The sequence below is a fragment of the Anoplolepis gracilipes genome, chromosome 6, assembly GCF_047496725.1.
Source record: "Anoplolepis gracilipes chromosome 6, ASM4749672v1, whole genome shotgun sequence".
In the NCBI taxonomy this organism is placed as follows: Eukaryota; Metazoa; Arthropoda; class Insecta; order Hymenoptera; family Formicidae; genus Anoplolepis; species Anoplolepis gracilipes.
The window spans coordinates 15491692-15516908 of NC_132975.1; the positions used below are offsets into that span (position 1 = coordinate 15491692).

The 25217-nt window shown below is 36.6% G+C and overlaps 2 protein-coding genes across 7 annotated transcripts; both read left to right on the plus strand.

The window, feature by feature from the left end:
* Positions 1 to 1800: 1800 nt before the first annotated feature.
* On the plus strand, positions 1801 to 19662 carry Nf1 (neurofibromin 1). 6 transcript variants are annotated; one of them, XM_072894738.1, is made up of 25 exons: positions 1801 to 1979; positions 4458 to 4779; positions 4926 to 5144; positions 5250 to 5940; positions 6016 to 6259; positions 6439 to 6816; positions 6904 to 7090; positions 7231 to 7272; positions 7401 to 7474; positions 7665 to 8542; positions 8691 to 8998; positions 9215 to 9776; positions 9867 to 10415; positions 10509 to 10712; positions 10844 to 12944; positions 13035 to 13175; positions 13273 to 13531; positions 13607 to 13728; positions 13811 to 13918; positions 14883 to 15056; positions 15295 to 15500; positions 15640 to 15829; positions 15947 to 16167; positions 16295 to 16456; positions 16628 to 19662. In XM_072894738.1, the coding sequence occupies exons 2-24, from the start codon at positions 4578 to 4580 to the stop codon at positions 16371 to 16373; spliced, it is 8139 nt and encodes a 2712-aa protein (XP_072750839.1). In that variant the 5' UTR covers positions 1801 to 1979; positions 4458 to 4577; the 3' UTR covers positions 16374 to 16456; positions 16628 to 19662. The 6 variants fall into 6 exon arrangements, with proteins under 6 accessions (XP_072750839.1, XP_072750838.1, XP_072750836.1 ...); XM_072894737.1 differs by having other exon boundaries at positions 1802 to 2077; positions 14970 to 15056; XM_072894735.1 differs by lacking the exon at positions 1801 to 1979 and adding an exon at positions 2743 to 2875.
* Positions 19663 to 20602: 940 nt separating this feature from the next.
* Positions 20603 to 24738, plus strand: LOC140667069 (ribonucleoside-diphosphate reductase large subunit-like). The gene is made up of 11 exons (XM_072894744.1): positions 20603 to 20838; positions 21067 to 21155; positions 21349 to 21526; positions 21615 to 21978; positions 22067 to 22365; positions 22465 to 22627; positions 22741 to 23129; positions 23227 to 23414; positions 23523 to 23831; positions 23914 to 24102; positions 24279 to 24738. Exons 1-11 carry the CDS (start codon positions 20727 to 20729, stop codon positions 24549 to 24551), a joined length of 2553 nt encoding a protein of 850 aa, XP_072750845.1. The 5' UTR covers positions 20603 to 20726; the 3' UTR covers positions 24552 to 24738.
* Positions 24739 to 25217: the final 479 nt, after the last annotated feature.

The window sequence follows — 25217 nt, forward strand, 5'->3', positions numbered from 1 at the left end:
GTACACAATTCCTAATTGTCCGTCTAAAGGATAGCATCTCGCACTTGGACTATAGTCGGAATGCATTATTATCAAAAAAGTGCCTTGAAATATTCAAGTTTAATTTAATAGTTTTAAAGTATATAGATTATAGAATAAAGTGAATAAAACTTGTGTCTGTTAAAAAATAAAAGATAAAGTGCAAATTTTTATAATTTATCATTATTGCTCAGAGTATATTTCCTATTAATGTTAGATTGTGATTATGTTAATTTTTCTATGAAACAAATTGAGCAAAAGTTTATACGGATAGAATTGAAAAATGTTACACATGTATATTACAAATATAAGATATAAATGTAATATTTTATTCAAAGGGAAATTTTTTGCTGATGTATAAAAATTTCATATATCATAAGACTGATTTTTACACAAGTATAAAATGAATGAGTTGTTTAAATTAAAACTTGTCGTTTTTTTCTTAATTGAAAAAAGATACAAAGTAAGATATCTGTAATAGTACAAAAATATGTAGTTTATTTGTTTAAAAGACTGCGAGTAATTTGCTAATTGTCTGAAAAACAAAATTTAATAACATTATCATGAAATAATAATCGAATTCACAAAACACCTATATACATAAGATACTTTTTTGTTGAGAATCAATAAGATTGACTCGGCATTTGAACAAATGATAAAATTCTTTGCATGTATTTATGAGTACTTTTTGCCTCTTTCATTGGCAATCAAATTCTTACAGGTAAAAAATCTCTTTTAGAAAAACAAAAAGTGAATGTGACTAAAGAGATTTCTAAAAATGTAAAAGGAAGAAAGTTGAAAAAATAAATCCTTCAAAATCTACACCACCTATCGAGTATGTGATCATGCGTATTAGAAATATGTGCAAATTTGATGTGATATTAAGTTTAAATAGTAAAAAAAAAATGTTTTATTTATATTATACATACATATGTTATTAGATATATTTATGTTTTGTAGGTTTGATTTTATAACATGTATTGTTACCCCAATAAATGTTTTTGCTAAATGTGACAATTGTGTGGGTACATATGTAATTACGTGACACATTATTTTATGAAATAATTATACATTTCATATATATATATATATATATATATATATATATATATATATTTTATGAAATAATTATTATACAAAAAAAAATGCAATAAAGATTATGAAAATTGTGCCTCTTAATAGATTGCCAAATATAAAAATGAACACGTTAAAAGACAACCACGCAGCAATTTCGTGATAACTCGATCGAATTTTCGTACGAGCGATTGTCCCGGGTACAAGGTCATGTTGCACAGTTATGAATGACGTGGTTGCGAGGTGGGGTGAGTGTGCACCAGTGTTGACCGAACCAGGGGTGTAAGAAACTAAATTGTCGCCCTTTGCAAACTTACAAGTAAATCGGATGAATAGTATACAGTCAAGAAAATAATATTCTTCAAAAAAATTGTTGTCATTTAAAAAAGAATAATTTAAAGTTATAAGAATTATAAAATGTAGAAAAAAACAAGATGTTTTAACATTAATTAAGCGCGAATAATTACGAGGAAATTTGCAAGTAGAGAACGAAATAAATGATCAAGAATTGCAATAACGAGTCGTATCTTATATTTTAGTTTCATGTGTCACGAGTACAAGTATCTATTGCCTTTCTGTATTTTTTTTTTTTTTTTTTTTTTTTTACTTTGGAAAGGAAAAAAAACAGATTGTCATTTCGCTAAAGGCACACTTTAAATTTGTCGCGCGTCGCTCCTGAACGTGGAGCGCGCGATTGGTGCGTCAATGGAACGATCGGGCATTGTCGGATGCACGCGGCCGTCTTCGCGATCCCACCACCGCGAGTGCCTCTCCCATCGAGGTCGTCGGGGGCGATTCGCGGATCCGCGGTAGTGTAGTGGTCGGTCAGTCGACGTTCATAAATGATGACGTAAGGTCGCGGCTCTTGGCGAGCCTGGCGATTCGCGGTACGTGGTAACGGCCTGTCAGTGAACCTCGGACGGAGATGGGGACGCAAAAGCCCGGAGAATGGGCGAATTTGGTGCTCGCGCGTTTCGAGGATCAGGTGCGCGAATGGTGACGACGAGAAGCGTCGTTTCTCTCCGTTCATTTCCTGGTTCCGTCCAGCTCGCCCTCTCTCTCTCTCTCTCTCTCTCTTTCTCTGTCCCTCTCTCTCTCTCTCTCTCTCTTTCTCCTCCTCTCTCGGTCTCTGTATCGCTACCCTCTTCCGGTGTGGCCACCTCCTCTCCCTAATGTCACATCCACGATGCACGGGTGTATTCACTTCGACTCTTCGTTTCCGCCTTTCTCGGTTTTCGTCGTTGAGCTCAAAGCTCAACGACGATTCCAGTTTCGGGATCAGCTTCGTTCCTCGGCAAGAAACTCACGAGCCACTCTCTATCTATATCTCTCTCTCTCTCTCTCTCTCTCTCTCTCTCTCTCTTTTCTCCGTTCTCCGAGTATCGAATTTCGAGTTCTCTCGCTACTCGGTGCGCAGGGTAGATTTCACGCGGGCGGACAGGTGGACCAGCTTATGGATCAACGACTGCGAGGACGATGCTCGTGCGGGTGCGATTGACAGCCGGTTGCACCGTGGATAATCGGTTGTTTGCGTCAACTTACGATAAAAACGGCCTTTCGATTTGAAAGAGAATAGATGAAAGTATTTTTCTGAAACGCAGGCCGTCCTAGCGGAAAAAAACATGCACAAACCTCGATGATTGTTATCGTTCGATCGGCAAGAGATGTTTTGAAGAAATCCTCGGTCATTTCTGACACAATGAAATGAATCTCTAATTGTATACTATTCCCAAGGCATTGTTGTGTAGACGCGAAGGATGCAGATTCTGTATGTGAGATTATGGTATCACACGCTCAAATTCAAAGTATAGATTTTTTTTTAGGATGTTTATTTTACTTCAACCTTGCTTGCGCTCACGGTGTATCCACAAGATATAAATATGTATTGTATTTAACTTTGAGATATGATAACAATTGAATTTTAATATAAATAATATTTGAATTGGGTCAAACAAATTATATATGTATATAGAAGTAGGATAAACCTCTTGACAATCAATCAAAAGAAAAAGAAATTGATCAGTTTTTTAACTCAACTAAATTTTAAATACTTTACTTACATTTACCTACATAGAATATATGGTCGAAATTTCGTGTCTTCTCTTACAATTAGAAACAAAAATAATTCGCGTTTTTAGATTTGATTCAACACCTGACACAGATTCAAGGCATCGATTTATCTTTAATTGACATATTGATAAAACTTGGCTTATCTATCAAAATTAAATTTGATACAGAAAATCTTTTTTTTTTTTTTTTTTTTTTATTTTTATTATTACATTTATATGTACATCTTTTCAATAGCGTTGTGATTTAAATTAATGTTCTGCAATGCGATTTATGTGAAGGGATCAGACTGTCCCATATTTCGATTTAGTTGGTCCAATTCTTTTTTTTTTGAAAAAAATCGGATATCTCGCATTATAAATTGAGGTGAATGCGTATCAACAAAGAGAGCGATCACCCCAATCCCCGAGAATGCGATGTCGTTCCTTCCCTCCTTGATTCGTTCATTCATGAAAAGATACATTCTTGCAAAGATGGCCCCTCCTTCCCCAGCTTCCCTCATGCGGTTTGACCTTCGTCTCCCTTCCTCCTCCAGTCAACCTTGCTGTGAGAGCAGCTCAATCAAGGTGTATATACAGTAACGTATCTAAGGAGGGTATACGAGATGTATAAATATCGATACGCGGGCACGATTCTACGCGATTCTGAAACTCGCTTTTTCCTCGTGATTTTTATCGTACCGCGTTATTGATTATCAATATCGACGATTGATACTTTGCGGTTGAAAATATTGAAAATAAAATATTTTCATTTAAATTGAAATCTTTGGAAATCTTTCGAAATATTTGCACATCGCGATATTTACTATTATAAATAAATAGCTAATACACCCTCGCGAAAGACGCTTCGTTCTCTGTTGGAATTCTCTCCCCGCCCGCTCTCGCGACGCCTCGTTCATGAGTCCATCATCCATCCATGAATGAAAGTCGCTTTACGCACTTCAGCTTACCCGCATACTGCGCGATCCTTTTTGTATAAAAGGAATAAATTCGGAATCGATTGCGTCGTACGAGCGTATAAATTGACGTTTCCTGATGTCGGGGCAATTTGTCGCCACCATTATTTCGAGCGCGCGCACATTTCACCCTTAATGTCTCTTTTATGCATGCCTTTTTTTTTTTTTTTTTTTTTTTTTTTTTTTTTTCCTATCCCGTACAATATACAATAATTACTAGTCCTGCGGGAGAAATGAGATGGATTCCCATCCACTAGATATTTCTCTTGGGATCTCTACATCTCTCCTGCTTGTTATTATTATATTTATTTCTCCAAGAATGATTTTTCTCTTGAATTTGTAGCTGCCGTGTCGTTCCGGTCCCGAAAGTCCTCACTCACGAGTGAACGAGAAGAGGAATAAAAAATGCTTGATAGAGATCTCTCGGTACCGTTTCTCCCTCGTTATATCCGGCCTTACAAAGATGCTGCAACGCGTCAACGAGCTGACACCTAACACGAGCGGTCAGCGACCGTTCCATACCATGGACCAGGATCGGCAAGAGTCTATCATCATCGTCCTGGACACGTTGGAGAAATGTCTGGCGAACACACCAAAGGATACGACAAAATTCGAGGAGGCCATGAACGTGAAACTATTGCTCCGAGAAATATGCCAGTTTATAGGTAAGCGAAATAAACGAGTGTAATGCTGTAATAATTCAACGACTCGTGATACGATTCATTGGCTTCTTCTAAAGCTTCGAAAATCCTTTGAACGCAAGCCTAGAATTTGGATTTTCAAGCGCAACTAATTGTAATTTCTTATACAGGAATACCGTCAGACAGTCCACAGACGAAAATGATTAAGGATCTAGCAAGCAAGGTGCTGTTTGCTCTAAGTTTAAATTTCTTCAATGCGGTCTTCAATCGGATATCGGCTAGGCTTCAGGAACTGTCAAACAGCGGGGACGAGAATCCAGATTGCAGCGACATCGAGCTAATGCAATATATCAATGTCGACGTTCACAGACTGACCAGACTTCTGAATGGTAGGCAGCGAATATATTATAACGTCTGAGACCATCATGTAAAATCAAATGTATTTTTAATGTATTACACGCTCTTATCGTAATTGTTCTTTCTATCGCATGCAGAAACGATACAGAAAGTCCGGCAACTCAAAAAGTCGGCGCATCTCGTGCTCATGAATTCCCTGGAAAAGGCGATTTGGAATTGGATGGACACTTATCCGCAAGAATTTGCCGATCTGCAAAAGCAACCTAACGAGGATCTCAGTAGGGCATGCGAGGAGCTGTTTGACATTCTCGACACGTTCGTCGACAAGAAGAGCCGCGCTGCGGCGGTTTGGCCATTACAGATGATGCTGCTGGTACTCTCTCCCAAGGTTCTGGAGGAGATCGTGAACGCCGACTCCGGGCCGCCCGGTTCGCCTCGGTACTCGAAGAAGAAACAGTTTATCGATACCGTAAAGCGCAGCTTAAGAATGCACGGCAGCTCTTCTAGCCGACAGCTGTCCGAGGCCGCGGCAGTCACTTGCGTCAAGCTCACCAAAGCGGCCACGTATATCAATAACGCGGAATCGAAAAATAACGTCATTCTAATTTTGGTACAGCAATTAATGGATGATCTGATGACACTTCTCTTTCATCCCACGAAACCATTCTCCCGTGGACAGAATTATAACGCGCAAGATGTCGATCTGATGATCGATTCCTTCGTTAGCTGCTTCCGTATTAATCCACATAACAACGATGTGTTTAAGTTTTGTCTAAATGTCAACTATTCATCGACATACCAGTTCGTCTTGGTCAGCTCATTATACAAGCAAGTGCAAGAAATTATTCCCCTCTCGCGTTGTCAGCATCGCCAGCGAATCTGATTGGTCCCGTAATATTTCAGAATCTTTACGCAGCCAAGATTGCCATGGTGGCCAGACATCAGTCTCGTATCTTCGTATGGCACGGAACTCAGGAACATGTTCACCGACACTCTGAACAAAGTGACGCAAAACTGCATGTGGTATACACCACTGCGCATGATTCACAACTTTGCTCTTAAACCTAAAGACGAGATGGTTACCTCCAAGAATCTGTTGTTGGTGATGGTGCGACTCATTCATGTCGATCCCATGTTAATGTTGCATGTAAGTTGTTTACAGATAAATGTAAGCTAATCAAATAAGGTGTAATGAAAAGTATCATTAGTATTATGTAAGGAGTACAACTTGCTAATTATAAATATAATTTAATAGATACAATAAAAAAAAATACATATAGACATATGTAAAATGTCCAAAGTCTGAATTAATTTAGCACTTTACAGAGTTATGGCACAGCTGGTCACGAAATACAGAGGTCGACTTTAGAGTTGATTAATGGGCTCGTCTCGTTGGTCCATCAACCCACGATGCCGGACATTGCCCATGAAGCGATGGAGGCTCTGCTAGTGTTGCATCACCCAGACAAAGTTAAAGCGTGGAATCCCGAAGCGCCGTTCGATACTTTCTGGGACATCAGTTCACAGGTTGTCTTCTCAATCTCGCAGAAATTGATTCAACATCAAATCTTCAATTACACGACTATACTCAAGTGGCTTCGCGAGATATTGAGCTGCAGAAACGCCTTTCTTTCTCAGAATAAGGATTACGCAAACGTAGGCAGCCAGATCGCGATTAGCAAACAGGCGCATATTAAACTTGAGGTATATATATATATATATATATTTTTATCTTTTGTAAAATTACATTTAAAATTAAAGATTAATCCGCGAAACTTATGCGATATGCAGGTCGTTTGCTTAACGTATTTATGGAGTATAGACATGGAAGCTGTTTTAGTATCAATGTCTTGTTTCGCATTACTATGTGAGGAAGCTGAAATTCTTTGTGGCAGCGATGAGGTAGCAGTGACTTGTCTACTTCCAAATTATCAGTTGTATTTAGAATTGGCACAAGCTTCGACTGTACTCATCTCTGGTGAGTTTCTTGTTTTTGTCTTTTTATATGAGATTTTACAAAGTTGTCAAATGAATCTTTGAATCCATTTTTCTTTATTTTAATTGATAAAACTCTTATTCGTCTGTAGTAAAGTATTAAAGATCTTGTTATCGTAATAGCCCACGGGGAGAGTAGGCTATGTTATCAGGAACATAATCACGGTGAGTCATCTTCAATTATATATCGTCTTATATTTATATTTTTATCGTCGTATTTTTTTTTTTTTTTTTTTTTTTTTTCAACAGATTTAATCTATCATTGATAAATTCTCAACGCTTTTGTGTTTTAGGACGTGCCACATTACAAAAAAGAATACTATCTTTATTAAGAAAGATAGAACATTGCGTGAATGGTGTACAACCTGTACGTATATATTTATTTTTTCCTACCTTATGAAATGTGTAGTGTTGCATAAAGTATAGTATAATGAATTAATTGAAATTTTCAATATTAATTTCTCTCTCTCTCTCTCTCTCTCTCTCGTATGTATCGAATATACTTAATCTTATATTCTTTTTTAGAAATTAATAGAGAATGTTATGTTTGTATTTAGGCTTGGGAGGAGACATTTAGAAATTGGGAAGCCACCTCGCGGCAATTGTCCAATTATCCCAAGACCAAGACTGAGGACGCGCAAGTCGAATCATTTTGTCGCAGCACTGTGAAACGAAGGGCAGCGCATCAGAATTCAGAGCACGAAGTGGAGGAGCAAATTAACGAGTGGGCCAATATGACAGGATTCCTTTGCGCTTTGGGGGGAGTGTGCTTGCAACGTCGTTCGCCAAGTAGACCGCCCTATAGTATACTCCCCTTCAATTCCGAGTCTAAAAAGAGCTCGACGAAACAACAGGAGACTAGCTCCGGTTTAACGAATCCTAGTCAAGAATCGCATTGTACGGTTACGCAATTTGTGTTCAACTTGTTACGATTATTGATTTGCAATAATGAGAAACTTGGCAATCAGATACAGAAGCACGTAAAGGAATTGGTCGCGCACGAAATGAGTCCTGCCTTGTATCCGATATTGTTTGATCAGATAAAAAATATTGTCGAAAAGTTCTTTGATCCACGTGGACAGGTGGTGGTATCGGATTTGAATACGCAATTTATCGAACACACTATATTTATAATGAAAAATATTCTGGACTCGAAGACGGATCAACCTTCAGAATATCTTGGAATGACCAGCATCGAAGGCATGATGTTGGCGATCGTTAGATATGTCAGGCATCTAGACATGACGGTGCATTCGATTTGCATCAAAACCAAATTGTGTCAGCTAGTCGAAGCTATGATGAAGAGACGGGATGATTTGGCGTTTAGGCAAGAGTTGAAATTTCGCAACAAATTGGTTGAATATTTGACCGAGTGGGTGATGTGCGCGCCCCCCTTTTCCTCGACAATTGCCAACGATATCACAGCTTATACTAGGTAAAACATTTTCTATAAATTTTATACGTCTGATTATTGTTCAATCTTTAATCTTGCGCTATCTATAATTTTCAAATGTAAAACTTTACTCCATATATATATATGTAAAATTACAATGATCAAATTTATCGTTTCAACTTTTATGCAGGGATTTGGATCAAGCTTGCATGGAAGCAGTAGGAGCATTATTGCGTGGACTACCTCTTCAGCCTGAAGATTCCGACCGTGTCGACCTGATGGAAGCAAAGTCTGAATTATTTTCGAAATATTTCATGCTCTTTATGAATTTAATAAATTACTGCAACGAACCGTCATCGTCGGAGGACAAAGATGTCGTGCCTCGACAATCGCCTACTTTAGCGACTAGCAAGTTAGCTACTTTGCGCAACACTACCATTCAAGCCATGAGTAATCTGCTCAGTGCGAATATAGACAGTGGTTTAAGGCACTCGATACGTACGCAAAAATATCAAATCAATTTATATTCTTTTAATTTAGGAGGTTTTCTGGAAGAACTCTTTTTAAACATTATTGTTACTTCCAGAAACATTCTTACTTTTATTTTTACTCTTACACTTTACACCTTCCAGAAAACTCTCTCAAAGTTATTATAATTATCAGCTTTAATAATTAATTTTATTGAGCTAAATGTTAAATTTTTTTCTTATTTAGATTTAGGTTACAACGCAGATCTCCAAACGCGTGCCGCGTTTATGGAAGTGCTGACTAAAATACTTCAGCAGGGAACGGAGTTTGATACTCTTGCAGAGACCGTTCTAGCGGACAGATACGAACAATTGGTTCAACTCGTTACAATGATCAGTGATAAGGGCGAACTACCTATCGCCATGGCATTGGCTAACGTAGTGACAACGAATCAAATGGACGAGCTGGCGCGTGTCTTTGTGACACTATTTGATGCAAAGCACTTATTGTCGCCTTTATTATGGAACATGCTCTATCGAGAAGTTGAGCTAACCGATTGTATACAGACTCTCTTTCGCGGTAATACTCTGGGAAGTAAGATTATGTCGTTCTGTTTTAAAATTTACGGAGCCAGCTATTTGCAAGGTCTTCTCGAGCCTCTCATCAAACCTTTGCTGGATGAGCCAACAATTAGTTTCGAAGTAGATAGCGCGAGGATTGATCCCAGTGAAGACATCAAACAAAACGGTAGCAATTTAATTGCATTGACACAAAAGGTGTTTGATGCTATAGTATCATCGGCAGATACGTGAGTCATCATTTGCTGTAATAAATAATAATTGCGAGTAAGACAAACAACTACCGTTGAAACTTTATTTTTCGTCTAATTTTTTGTCAGGTTTCCTCCGCAGCTGCGCTCGATGTGTCACTGCCTGTATCAAGTATTGTGCAAAAGATTTCCACAGTCACCGCAAAACAACATTGTGGCTGTAGGGACGGTGATATTTCTGCGTTTCATCAATCCTGCCATTGTCTCGCCTCAAGAGATGGGTATCGTGAATAAGCCGGTACCGCCGCAAGTAAAACGAGGTCTTATGCTTATGTCGAAGATACTGCAGAACATTGCCAATCACATAGAGTTCAGCAAGGAACAACACATGCTGCCGTTCAACGACTTTCTGCGAGCGCACTTTGAAATCGGTCGACGATTCATTATACAAATAGCGTCGGATTGCGAAACAGTCGATCAGACCAGCCATCCTATGTCGTTTGTATCGGACGCCAATGTCTTAGCTCTTCACAGGTTGTTGTGGAATCATCAGGAAAAAATCGGCGATTATCTCAGCAGCAGCAGAGACCACAAAGCTGTCGGAAGGAGACCCTTTGATAAGATGGCGACATTATTAGCATATCTTGGTCCACCTGAGCATAAACCAGTGGATTCCCAGTGAGTTTTATCGCGTATTTTTCTCATCTCGATTATATGATTGTTTTATGACTAATTTAAACTGCAAATTAAATACATACATTTCGATTTCAGCTCACTCTTTTCCTCTTCCTACGTTCGTATGTCTCGATGGGCGAGCAAAGATATGTCATCGACCAATTTCGAAGAAATCATGATGAAACATAATATGCATGAAAGAGAAGACTTTAAGAGCATCCAGAGTATGAATATCTTTTACCAAGCAGGCACTAGTAAGCAGAGTTATCCAGTGTTTTACTACATTGCACGTCGATTCAAGTAAGCACTTTATTTTTCAAAGACAAAGATGTTGTGAAAAATTTAGCATCTTTCCGTTTTCCATCTTTCTCACTTGTTATGCATTGTACGCCGATTGATGATTAAAACAATGCAAACTTTCTGATTTTCAGACTTGGCGAAACAAACGGTGACTTGCTGATATATCATGTAATTTTGACTCTAAAACCATTCTATCATTCTCCATACGACGTGGTTGTCGACCTCACTCATACGTGTTCGGATAATCGGTTTAGAACAGAATTTTTGCAAAAATGGTTCTATGTTCTGCCAGAAGCAGCCTACGAAAACCTTCATGCGGTATATATTTACAACTGTAATACCTGGGTACGCGAATACACAAAGTATCACGATAGCATTCTGGCGCCGTTGAAAGGTAATCGAAAGATGGTCTTTATCGACGGTCAAGGAAAATTGAACGACGCGATCGACATCGAACAACAGAAATTACCCGGGGCAACATTGTCCTTGGACGAGGACTTGAAGGTATTTACCGGTGTCTTGAAATTATCTCACAAGGAAATGAAGGTATCCGTGAAGCTCGGACCGACAACCTTGCAAATAACTCACACAGACAGATCCAAAGTGTTGTCGCAATACGTTCTTTTAAACGACGTGTATTACGCATCTGAAATAGAGGAGGTTTGCCTGTTGGACGACAATCAATTCACGCTAACCATCTCCAACGAGGCTGGGCCGTTGACCTTTGCCCACAATGATTGCGATAACATCGTACAGGCTATAATTCACATCAGGAATCGCTGGGTATTGTCACAACCGGACTCCATGTCCGTTCATTCGAAAATCAGGCCTAAAGACGTGCCCGGTACCTTGTTGAACATGGCCTTACTGAATCTCGGTAGCCCGGACCCGAATCTTCGGACTGCAGCCTACAATCATCTATGCGCACTTACGGCAACATTCGGCTTAAGAATAGAAGGTCAACTGTTAGAGACATCCGGTATATGCATACCGTCAAACAACACTATATTCATTAAGCATCTGAGCGAGACTTTGGCGGCGAACGATCCGCATCTCACGCTCGAATTTCTCAAAGAGTGCATACAAGGCTTCAGGGAATCGACTATTGAACTAAAGCATTTATGTCTCGAATATATGACGCCGTGGTTGAGCAATCTCGTGCGATTCTACAAGCCTCACGACGAGGGCGGCAAGCGGCAGAAACAGGTTACCGAAATTCTCGATGATTTAATTACGTTGACCGTCCAGGAGATTGAAATGTATCCGAGCATACAAGCCAAGATTTGGAGCACGATTGGCATGCTGCCAGAACTGATAGACGTTGTCCTCGATATTTTTCTGCAACGTAGCGCGCGATACGGTTTAGGTTCACCGATGGCCGAGATTATGGCGGATACCGCGGTCGCCCTAGCGTCCGGTAATGTGCAACTAGTAGCCAAAAAACTAATTAGCAAGGTATGCCGAATAGTGGACAAGACTTGTATGTCACCGACATCTCAACTGGAACAGCATATAATGTGGAGCGATATAGCAATTCTCGCGAGGTATCTTCTGATGCTGTCCTTTAATAATTGTCTGGACGTAGGGAAACATTTGCCGTATATCTTTCACACAGTGACGTTGCTCGTGTGCTCCGGCAGTTTGACCATGCGAGCGTCCACTCATGGTCTGGTGATCAATAGCATTCACTCGTTGTGCACGTGCAGTTCGCCCTCGTTCTCCGAAGATACACACAGGATACTGCGGATGAGTTTAGATGAGTTTTCATTGCCCAAGTTTTATCTGCTGTTTGGCATTAGCAAGGTGAAATCCGCCGCTGGCACGGCCTTCTACAAACATCCAAAATCTAGCTGCAAACACACCAACGAAAAATGGCTCAACAATGAGCGAAATGTGTCCGGGACACAAGACAAGGAGAGACTCTATTTGACTAGCTTGGAAGTAATAACCGATGCTCTTCTGGAAATTATGGAGGCTTGTATGCGGGACATTCCCAAGTGCGATTGGTTAAAAACATGGACTCTATTAGCGAAGAACTTTGCCTTCTGCCTTAATCCAGCTCTACAACCAAGGGCGCTCATCGTTTTCGGCTGTATCAGCAAGAGTATAACGGATCAGGATATGTGGCAATTACTAAAGATACTCGTGAAAGCGCTCGAGAGTTTTAACGATATCAATCTCATGGAGGCCATCGTTATGTGTTTGACGCGATTGCAACCTCTTCTGAGACCTGTAAGTTTCGTGTAGCTCTTCTGTAAGAAAGAAAATCTATAAGAGTTCAACTTGAAGTATTCAATACCAAGTCTCGTTTTTCTGTCCAAGAAATCGCCAATACATAGGTACTTGTTCTGGATCGCCACGTCCGTTCTCGAGTTGGACGAAGCGTCGTTATATGCATCCGGCCTGGCTCTTCTTGAGCAGAATCTACACACGCTCGACTCGCAGGGCACTTTCGACGAGAAGGTTTCTATTCTATGCATTTTTCGAGTTTTTCTCAATCTTGATCAATTTCGAAATACTTTTTGAAAATGTAAAATAATGATCCTTTCTCCTTTTTTAGACATTGGAACACGTGATGATGTTGACACGCGAACCTTTGGAATGCCAATTTAAACAACTGGATCACACTGTGGGTCTGTCCTTTAAATCTAATTTTCATTTTGCGCTGGTCGGACATCTTCTAAAGGGCTACAGGCATCCCACGCCTACCACGGTTACCAGAACTGTCAGGGTGTTGACTATGTTGTTGGCGATTGTGGCAAAACCCTCGAAAAGGGATAAATTCGAAGTGACACCTGAAAGCGTTCCTTACTTGACCGGTACGTTTAATAAACGCACACAATATATTATAATTGAGAGTAAAAAAAAAAATTTATGCAAATTTCATTTTACAGCGTTGGTGGCTGTATCGGAGGAAGTGCGTAGCAGATGTCACATTCGACATTCGCTCGATAAAAATTTACACGAGTCATCAGGCAGTTCAGACATTCTCGATACCTTGCCGTCTCGCAGTGCGGTGAGAATATCTTTTGAATATCTTTCCTCTATGATATTATAACATGACATTGTTTTAATGAAATCATTCGCATGTTTATTAGGATATATCTGGAGCGCCCAATCCTACAAGTAGAAGGCAAAAGACTTGGGATTTGCTGGATCAATCGGCACTTACTCAAGCGAGACAGCAAAAACAACAGTCCGCGCAGGTATAAATTACATTTAATTATATATATATATATATATATATATATATATATATATATATATATATATATATATATATATATATATATATATATATGTATGTATATATATGTATGTATTATTTTCTCACGAATTAACTCGTCCTTTTTCGAGTTATAACGTAGCAACGGGTAGTCAACATGTTTGTTTAAAACATCGTAGGGTTTTATCACGTTTAAAAAATTTATTTTTATTTTTTTATTTTTTGTTTTATATGTAAAACGTATCACGAAACGTATCGCCATTCTCGCTCGTATACACAATTATTCATTTAGCAAATGAAAAAGAAATCACAGAAGCATCGTACGAAGCATGAAGTTGAAAAAAATGCACTGCATGATCCTAATTGAAAGAATCTCGATGAGATGGCACGAAATGAAATTCAAAATCTTTTTCCACGCGTAATTTGTACGTAACGAATCCTATCGCTTCTATCCCCCCTCCTCTCTCTCTCTCTCTCTGCTTATCTTATTATATTTGATTGATAACATTATTTCACTTTTGCCGAAGAATATTACTCTTTTCATCCTATTACTTGAAATCTAATGCGTGTACGTGTGGGTGTGTGTGTGTGTGTGTGTATACGCGCGTATATTATTTCTAAAATTATAGTGAACCGTGTCTATGTATCTGTCTTAGATTATATCCTATATCTCTCTTTTGGGTATGTATTTAATTTACTATGCTCTAGAATGTAGAAGTATTCACATTTGAGTTTCATCTCTAAAAAAAAAAAAAAAAAAAAAAAAACTTTGCACACGAGAAAGAGAGACGCCCTTTTGCAAGCATTTTTTAATGAAATGAAAATTAATTTCCCACCATCGTTTCGTCTTATTATTTGCCATGTATACTTTTCGATCCGATCTGCCTCTAATTGACTACTAGTAGATGCATAGCGTTGTATATAACATCATTTTATTCCTCCATGCATCTCTCTGTTTACTCTCTCGGTGTGTGCCCGCCTGTGCCTGCCCGGATTGTGTAAAACACGATGCAACTTGTGTCACTAACAAGACTGGCCGGCTTTTATTTAAATCGCAGCGATCCTTGAGCGTACCGAACGCAAAGGACGACAAGCCGACGGACGATGCGGAACAGCAGGTATATATCGTTACTTGGACCACGATTCTCTTGTATCTCTCTTTCTCTCTTTTTTTTCTCGATTTTATATATATCCAGACGCGGTTACTGCACTCCTCTCCTTAATCGTTCGTGTTGAGAGACAGATGAAATAATTCCGCGACTGTGATATATTTGACTTTATTCCCTTTATATACATATATATTGTTGAGATTTAACAAGGGAATTAATGTACTTGTATACTTATACTGCTATACAGAAAGATCGTAGCACTAGAGTGAGCCTGAGCAACGAAAATAACGTCTTACTCGACCCAGAAGTGTTGACCGATTTTTCGACGCAGACTCTGGTTCTGACCATGTTGGCCACTTTGGTAAAATACTCCACCAGTGAAAATGAAACGCGGATCTTGTACGAATACCTGGCGGAAGCGACTATGGTTTTTCCAAAAGTCTTTCCAGTTGTGTAAGTTTTTTTGTTTTTTTTTTTTCATTTTTCCAATTTTCCAATACTTAATAATACAAAAATTTAGTTGGATATAATCGAGAAGAGATACTCTAGAATATTTCATTTTCGAATTTTTGTATCGAATGTCACGTTGCAGACACAATTTACTCGACGCAAAGATCAACAGCGTATTGTGCTCTTGTCATGATCAAGCGATATTGAACGCAGTTCAAACCATCATACAAAACATGATAGCTAGTGAAGATACGAGCCAACAACATCATTTACAGCATTTGCAAAGCTGCGGTTTCCGTGGTCTATGGAGGTTCGCGGGACCTTACACGAACGTAAGTTTTGAAGAAAGTTGAATTTTCTAATTTCGCAATTTCATAGCGATTTATATCTTAGTATTGATTATGTAAATTTAGAATCAGTATTTTAATCAATTAACAATATATTTACAGTCCAACTGTACGCCCGAAAGTGCCGAATTGTTTGTAAATTGTCTAGAGGCAATGATAGAAATGAGTTTGTTGATAGTGCAAGAACCGAATAAAGAAACGACTGTAGGAAAAGGTAAACGTCAGTCAGAATCTGCGTTGAAACCAAGGCCGTCTACCGTTGGACTTATCCAAGAACACTATCGTACGTCACCGGAGATTGACGCTTCCTGCGTTCACGTAGAGTAAGTCTTACATTTTATTACCGTAACGTTTGCGACTTGATTTTCTTTGTAAATTATATGTCACATGTATAAACCATACATATATACATATACATATAGTATTGTATATGCAAATCGTATGTTTCAGTCATAATATCGATGGTAAACGAGATGACTCGATGGATGCTAGTCAAACGGAAGATGTGGGTGACGGTTCGCAACCTTAGCAATTACTTTGCGATACTGGCAGACAATGCCAGAAAGCTGCGCATAAAAGGCAAAGTAATCGAAAATTACAACGGCAAACGAGGTAAAACTGAATTTTAAATAATCAAATTAATATAAATATATATCAATACACGTACGCAGCTTGAGAGATTTGATCAGAAGAAAAGATTATTGTCTTTCTCTTTGTAATTGTATCAACAAATTTAAATTATCGCGAAATAAGTCTTAATCATTAAATATTTCGCTTTTGTAGAACCTCGCAGACTTTTGTCCCGTGTTATTGCTGCAACATGTCCAGTCAGTTTAGTACAATGCCGTCCACATCGCGATAACGAGCCTACCGGAAATCAACGAAAGCTACACTCTCGTAAAACATTGTTTTATTTTTCTATCAGTTTTCTATGTGTATTCACAACTGTATTATTTTCTTAATCTATCTGTCAGTTATGCGAGTTTGTTCTCTTTGACAATCTTACTACGAGATTTAAATTATATATTATGAATGCTTTTACAACGAAGCTTTACTTACGTTGCGAGATGTACGTCGTAAGACTCGATTTTAGCGATTTAAAATACGCAGCGTTTCCTCACGATTCAACAATCGCATTCATCGTCACATCGCAATATACTTTATGTTGCAAAAAGTAATTTACAATCGATTTCCTCGGAAAAATTCATCGAATTAGCAACGAGAATTATATACGTTCGATATTTTCTCAGCAATTACGCGCAGGCAATTATAATAATAATTTAATGACTGAATTAATTCTCTATTGCCACACAAATTGCAATACATACAGAGCTATCAAATGTCGTTGATTCGTTGCACAACCAACTGTGAAAAATAGATAAAATGTTAATTTTATAACAAGAGTGTCGTTTGCAAATTTTTTTTTTATCATATGTATCGAAATTTATTATATGTATAACGTCTTTCCTGCACATGTAAAGCATATCGCTGTCGCGATTTATATTATATTTCGGTGTAATCAGTTCTAAAGAGTGTGTATAAACAATTATTATTCTACTTCTTAAAAGAATCTCCATTGGTCCTATAAAGGCTAAAAAAGCGCTGCGGTTGCACAAGGCAACTTTTGATTATTACGCAAGAACCGCAGCTTTCTTCTCGTGTGCCGTTGCATGTAAATCTCAACGACGATACAACAAAGATGATCTGGACCAGTGACGCCTCTCGTCTCGTTAGGCGTTCGAAGCCCCGGGACGAATAATTTAGAGTCCTATCAAGTGAAACACCAATGTAACTGTATACTGTCTTTACCACTTTTTATTAAAGTACAAAGCGAGACCAAGCGATAGCTTCTCTGTACTATAATATACGCCGGGACATTTTAGTAATAAGTAAAAGGGGGAAAGAGAGAATATACGCGATATATACGAATATAAAATTGATAGATTCCGCACTCGTGCTAACAATAATGAATAGCACCAAATGCGGAGGATCATGTAAAAAAAAAACTATTCTCTCTCCCTTGATTAGTTTGCGTCGTGAAAAATACTCGTCCTTTTTATTTAAATATTTCCTTTATTTATTTAAATGTAAAGTTTCTTTGTAACGCTATAAACGAGTGTGTGCGATATGTATAAATAATGAAATATATATAAGATTGAAAGCGCAAATTTAACAATGTAAACGTGGAAATATTTTTCGTGCGATGGAATGAATAGCTTCTCAATGGCGTTAGAATGACTGTTTGGAGTTTGAAAGATGCGTTTGTACATAGTGCGTTGTATAATGTTTGTATGTATCTGGCGATTTTGTAAAAGTCTGTTGATTTTGTCCGTCTGTATTTTTAGAAGAGGTATAGAGAGAGAGAAAAAGAGAGAGAGAGAGAGAGAGAGAGAGAGTGAGTATGGATAATGAGTACGGTGCGTCGTATAGATCGAGTAGATAGATTTCAGAATTTATTTCTACATAGAGCTTTATCCGAGCTTGTACTTAAGCGATCGATTAATATTTGCATTCTCAATTAATTTCCATAGATATGCAAAGCATAGACTGTCCAATTGATAAAATAGTAAAAATCGAATGAAAAGAATAAAGTATGTTGTTTTTTTATTTATTTATTTTTTTTTTTTTTTAATAGGGATTAGGTTTGCCCTTTTGTTTTCATAAAAAATGTGTAAATATCGTTAGCTCTTATTATGTTGCTATGTCTGGCTCGTTTACAAACAGTCCATGTCTTCTATATCTATGTTAATTTTTTACAAGAGCTTTGACTTTTTATTCTATAGAATGTGCGCTAGTCATAATATTATAATGTCGGAGAGAGAGAGAGCTCGAAATAATTTTTTACAATGTTTCTTATACATATAGTCTTTATAGTTGTTTTACTTTTTACGAAAAACTTAGCAGGCAATCACTCCATGACACAATACAGCTGATTTATAAATTAGTGATTTATCCAGTATTGAAAATAATATGATTCGTTCGTAATTTTATTCGCGCGCAGTTTGGAATTGTTAAGCGCTAGCTGTTCGTAGCTGTCGTGTTATCGCGCGATCATCTTGTTGTCTCTTACCAAAGGTATAAATCGTCCCTAGGCTGCGTTAGGCAGACGATTAATTAAGTAAACGATTACGTAAAATTAAGGAAGACAGGCCGTAATTGCTTAATGTCTACGCATCATATTCGAATTTTTCATCAACACGGCATGTTTTCCTTTCGGATCTCGTGTGTTTTCGCGATATTCGTATTTCTAGAGCGAGTATGTGTATGCGTGTTATCACGATGGATTTGTAAATATTAAATTTTAGAGCGTGTAAAGATTGATTAACTCAACGAGTTGTCGGACCGGCGAGTACTTGCCTTTAACGAAGAGAGAAAAATGTGAAAAACCACGTGTTTCTCTACAAATTTCTTGCTGCCATGCTCGTCGAGAATTTAATCCCGAAACATTATTAACATCTTATCGGCGATAATTCGATTCCTAAACTTTCTACAACACGTTATCAAAGTATAATACATACAGAGTACGCGCGCGTCCGACGAGCGAGCAAAGAGTACTTGTATATATGTATTGTAAGTACACAAAAAAAAAAGATGTCTATTTAGCGAATCGTGATACGCATTACGAGATATAGTTGAATGTACGATAGCTCCGCGAACATTCGATTCGCACACGATTGGCGTTAAGAATTATTTTTCTCTCGATCGAATCTCCCTAACGACGTGATTATATCTGGCCTTTCTACGAATACTACGATGAGACAATTTTTTGTGTAAATATATCCACGAGATTAAAACGCTGTTTGTTAAACTACTATAAATGTCGGTTATTATTATTGTTTCGTCTAAAATCGTCTAAAAATGTTCAAATTCTTTTTTAATACCACATTACTGTCCTTTCTTGAAATTAAAGAGACTTTTGTCTTTTATTGCAATTTTTACATTTTCTAAGTTTACTATATATTCGGGATCAATTTAAAGCTACGTAAAGAATTAATTTTTACAACATTATTTAACAAGGAAGGAGTAAGTAATATCGCATATTTTTTGTTGCAGTATTAAAGTAATAACAACTCAAGTAACAAAAGTAATTATTTTGATGTAATTTCACATCAAAATGATTACTTTTGCTACCTGGAAAAAAAATTAAATTATATATTATGTGAAAATACGAATATAAAAACATAATCAATCAAAATGACAAGTCGTTCAAATATTAATAGTAGAATTTAAAAAAAAATGTATTTTTTTTCTCTCTTTGTAATAATAACTAACTTTATATATAATTAAATTATTAATTTGGCGAATTTTCCGTCTCTAAACAATTCGCCTTTAAAGTATTTTTACAACATGCTATAGAAATATAAAAACGAAATTTTTTCATATTATATAAAAAAAGTTACTTAAAGATATATATATATATATATATATATATATATATATATATATATATATATATATATATATATATATATATATATATATCATAAGCACGCACATACGTCAAAATTTAAGAGCGCGGGAAACTGACGGCGGCCATCGTTCAAACTGAGTATAGAGAATATACGTCATGCGAGGTGTGTTCAGAAATTTACTCATTGAAATAAGAATTTGACCAATCAGAAACAAAATACCTCTTTATCCTGATTGGTCAATCAAATAGTATTTTATTCCTACGAGTAGATTTTTGAACATAACTGAGGACGCTCGCTATTGGTTCGAATCGATGAATTGTAATGCGCATGATAAACACATGTTCTTCCGTTTCGCGCCTAAAATTCTCGGTGCACAAAGAAACTTGGCAGTCCATTTGTGTTATTCTTCCAACCGGTGATAAATCAAATTGTAGAAAAAGAAGTTTGTGTCAATCTTTCAGTAATACAGGATGGACCTAAGCGCAGAGGTGAAGAGGCTTTCTCTGGGAAATAATAATCCTTCTCCCTTAAAAATGCCAGCCAAGGAAATTGTGCGAGGGAAAATGCACGTTATCAAGCGTAGTGAGTGTTTAGATTAATCATATGATCGTGTTTGATTGTTGACTAAATGATACTGTATCAAAAAGCTTCATTCATAAATTGAAGACGGCTTTATTTTTATTTTTGTAAAGAAAGGAGAAATATATAATTTATATATAGTGTATATAAATAACTTTTGCATATAACATAAATTTTTATCAACAATGTTGATAAATAAAAATATGAATTAAAAATTATTATTTCTATTAGATGGACGTAAGGAAGATGTTCATTTTGATAAAATCACTTCAAGAATTGCCAAACAATGTTATAACTTGGATATGAATTATGTGGATCCAGTAAGTATATAGCGTTATCTATTGTATATAATTTTGTAATATTATGACACGAAATAGAAGAATGCAATGTATACATTGTATATTTTATCTTTTTAACTAAAGTAATATTACATGCATAAAAGAGAGACAGAGAAAGTAATTTATCAATTTTTAATATCAATTTGTATGTAATAAATGAATTTATTATTTGCAGTCTGCTGTTGCGATTCAAGTAATACGTGGTTTATATTCTGGAGTAACTACAGTCATATTAGATAATCTTGCGGCTGAAACTGCAGCTACTATGGCAACTAATCATCCCGACTATGCTATATTAGCTGCAAGAATTGATGTATCTAACCTACATAAGGAGACTAAGAAGAGTTTTAGCGGTACGATATCTTGACTCTGTATTTATTCAAGTCAATTTTTACATCTTGATGTAATAAAATGGTGTAATGCCTGTCATTATTTTTGCAGAAGTCATGCATGACTTATATCATGCCGAGGATCCTGTCACAAAACAACATACACCTATAATCTGCGAACGTTATTATAATATTATCAAGAACAATGCAGAAAGACTAGATTCTGCTATAATATACGACCGAGATTTCAGTTATAATTATATTGGTTTTAAGACACTTGAGAGAAGCTACTTGTTGAAAATCAATGGCAAGATAGTAGAGAGACCTCAACATATGTTGATGAGAGTAGCTGTTGGTATTCATGAGAATGATATTGACAAAGCTATAGAAACATACAACTATTTGTCCGAAAGATATTTTACACATGCTTCGCCAACGCTATTTAACGCCTGTACTAATAACCAGCAAATGTCCAGGTAATTGTAATATATTGGTGTTTTGATTATTTGGACAATATGTCTAATTTTTTTCAATTATTTTAACAGAAATTATTTTCTTACACAGCTGCTTCCTTTTGACGCTCGACAATGATAGCATAAAAGGTATTTATGGCACGCTAAAGAAATGTGCATTGATTAGCAAATATGCTGGTGGAATAGGACTCAATGTACATTGCATTCGTGCAAAAAGCACAGAAGATAATACGAATACAACCAATGGCATGGTTTCTGTCTTAAAATTGTACAATGACATGGCTATTTATGTTGATCAAGGTGGAAATAAGAGACCAGGAGCGTTTGCTATTTATTTAGAACCATGGCATGCCGATATATTTGATTTTTTAGAGCTTAGGAGGAATATTGGTAATTATTTTTTTTTTTTTCTTTTCTCACGTTGATTGATATTTGATTATACATTACTGATATGTATACATTGTGTGCTTTTTTTTTTTCTTTTAACAGGGGATGGAAACATGCGAGCAAGAGACTTGTTTTATGGTCTATGGATACCAGATCTTTTTATGGAACGTGTATATAATGACGAAATCTGGAGCTTGATGTGTCCATATGAATCTCCTGGCTTGGCTGATGTTTGGGGTGATGAATTTAAAGAACTATATACCAGGTACATGCACTAATAATTATCTCCTTTCTATCAACAATTTAATAAAACTGATTTATATATCTTTCTGCGATAAATTATATAATTATGTAAATTTACGCAAAATGTTTTTATAGATACGAAAAGGAAGGTCGCTATAAAAAGCAAGTAGAGGCTAGGGCTGTGTGGGTCGCTATTCTCAGATCGCAAGTAGAAACTGGAACACCTTATATGCTTTATAAGGATCACTGCAATCGAAAATCTAATCATCAGCACATTGGCACAATCAAGTGCAGCAACTTGTGCACCGAAGTTATTCAATATTCTGGCCCTGGAGAAGTTGCTGTGTGTAATTTAGCATCTATCGCAATCAATATGTTTGTCAATACGAATAACAAGACTTTTGATTTCGAAAAACTTAAAACAGTTGCAAAAATCGTCACTCGTAATTTGGATAAAGTCATCGACGTCAATTTCTATCCCATTTTGGAGACAAAAACATCTAATCAAAGACATAGACCTATTGGTAAGATTATGGCTTTTTTTTTTAATTATCAGTGGGTTATATCACAAGTAGGTATATCATATGAGCTAGAAATGTGAAAAACGCTTATGATTTTCAGGTATCGGAATACAGGGGTTAGCTGATGCTTTTCTATTGATGCGATATCCATTCGAAAGCAAAGAAGCAAAAGAACTCAACATTAAAATTTTTGAGACTCTTTATTACGGTGCCTTGGAAGCAAGTTGCGAATTAGCTGTAGAAAAAGGCGTTTACGAAACGTATGAAGGTAGTCCGGTTAGCAAAGGAGTAAGTTTATAATATTTTATAATTGATCTTATATATATATATATTTATAATCATGTTGGATATGTTCTATATAAATTGCAATTATAATGTAACATTATTTCTCGTTAGATTCTACAGTATGATATGTGGAACGTTAAGCCGACAAATTTATGGGATTGGAGTAAATTAAAGGAGAAGATCGCGAAGCATGGAGTAAGAAATTCACTTTTGCTCGCACCTATGCCAACGGCGTCGACGGCACAAATCTTGGGGAATAACGAATCCATCGAACCATATACGAGTAATATTTATATAAGACGCGTATTATCAGGAGAATTCGTTATCGTTAATCCTCATTTACTGCGAGACTTAACCGCTAGAGGTTTATGGGATAAAGATATGCAGAATGAAATACTTGCAAGCTTTGGATCTGTTCAAGTATGATTTTAATTATCTCACGCTATTGTTTCTTGTATTTAATTTTTCTTTTTGCATAATTTTATGGAGGTATGTTTTGCAGAACATTGAACGTATTCCTGATGATTTGAAAGCACTCTACAAAACTGTATGGGAGATACCGCAAAAAGTAATTCTTGAAATGGCGGCCGACCGTGGAGCTTTTATCGATCAGTCGCAATCTCTGAATGTTCATATAGGGGATCCGACGACTGAGAAACTCACATCGATGCATTTCTTTGGTTGGAGAAGCGTAAGTGTCATTTTAATTACTGTAGTTTTATTTTTACATTTTTAAACTTCTGCTGGAACTTACATAGGTTGTTTGAATAGATGACAGTTTTCTTTCTACATTTATATCAATGATCCTAATCAAACAAAGTAACAGAATCGAAATCAGAATATAAATCAAAAATGTATCATTTACAGGGTCTAAAGACTGGCATGTACTATCTGCGAACAAAGCCAGCCGCAAATCCTATACAATTTACAGTGGACCAATCTAAATTACGAAATAATGATTCTGTATCTAGCACACCTAGCACTGTCAACACTCCCATTCAGTCTCCCAACAAAGATGACGATAATGATGATAATGTTGAAAGACGAAATCAATTGAGTCAACAAGCGAGTAAAAACTTAGAATCCATGCTTGTTTGTTCGCGTAAGAATGGAGAGGCTTGCATGTCGTGCAGTTCGTGAACGTTTCCTACCTTTTCAAACATTTCTCTCCCATATAATAGAGATATTTAAGATGTTTTCTAATTTTGTAAATTATATAAACATGTTTTTGCGCATGTTATATATTCTAAATTTATATTGTTAATACGATGTTTTTTTCGACAAATATCGGCGCGCGAATCAATAAATTTAAGTTTAATTAGTTTAATATTGTTTATAGGAATTTGCACTAATTTGAATTATATTGATTTTTTTTCTATACACACCCACATCTATTTTTCCAAAAGGTCTAAAATATAACATTAAATATAGAAGATAGATGTTAAGTTTTGCTTGTAGAATAGATGAGGAAGATTTGGAAATTTTCAAATATATATGTGAGAAACTATTTTATTTTTTGGAGCACAATATAAAGAAAAAAAAAAATAATATATACATAAAATTGAGCAAAACATGAAAAAATATTTACTTTGCAAGATTTTACAATATTTATATAAATTAATGTTAGAAATTTTTATTTCTGTCAAGCGAGTACCGACTCGAAGTAATTTACGAAGTAACTTTGACGTATCGCGTTGCTCCGAAAGCGAATGACAGTTACCCGAACCCGAACGGTGCGCCGAATGTCACTAGCTAAAAACACGTGGCATCACTGCACACGCCGTAGGGGTTACGGAGACGACGCAG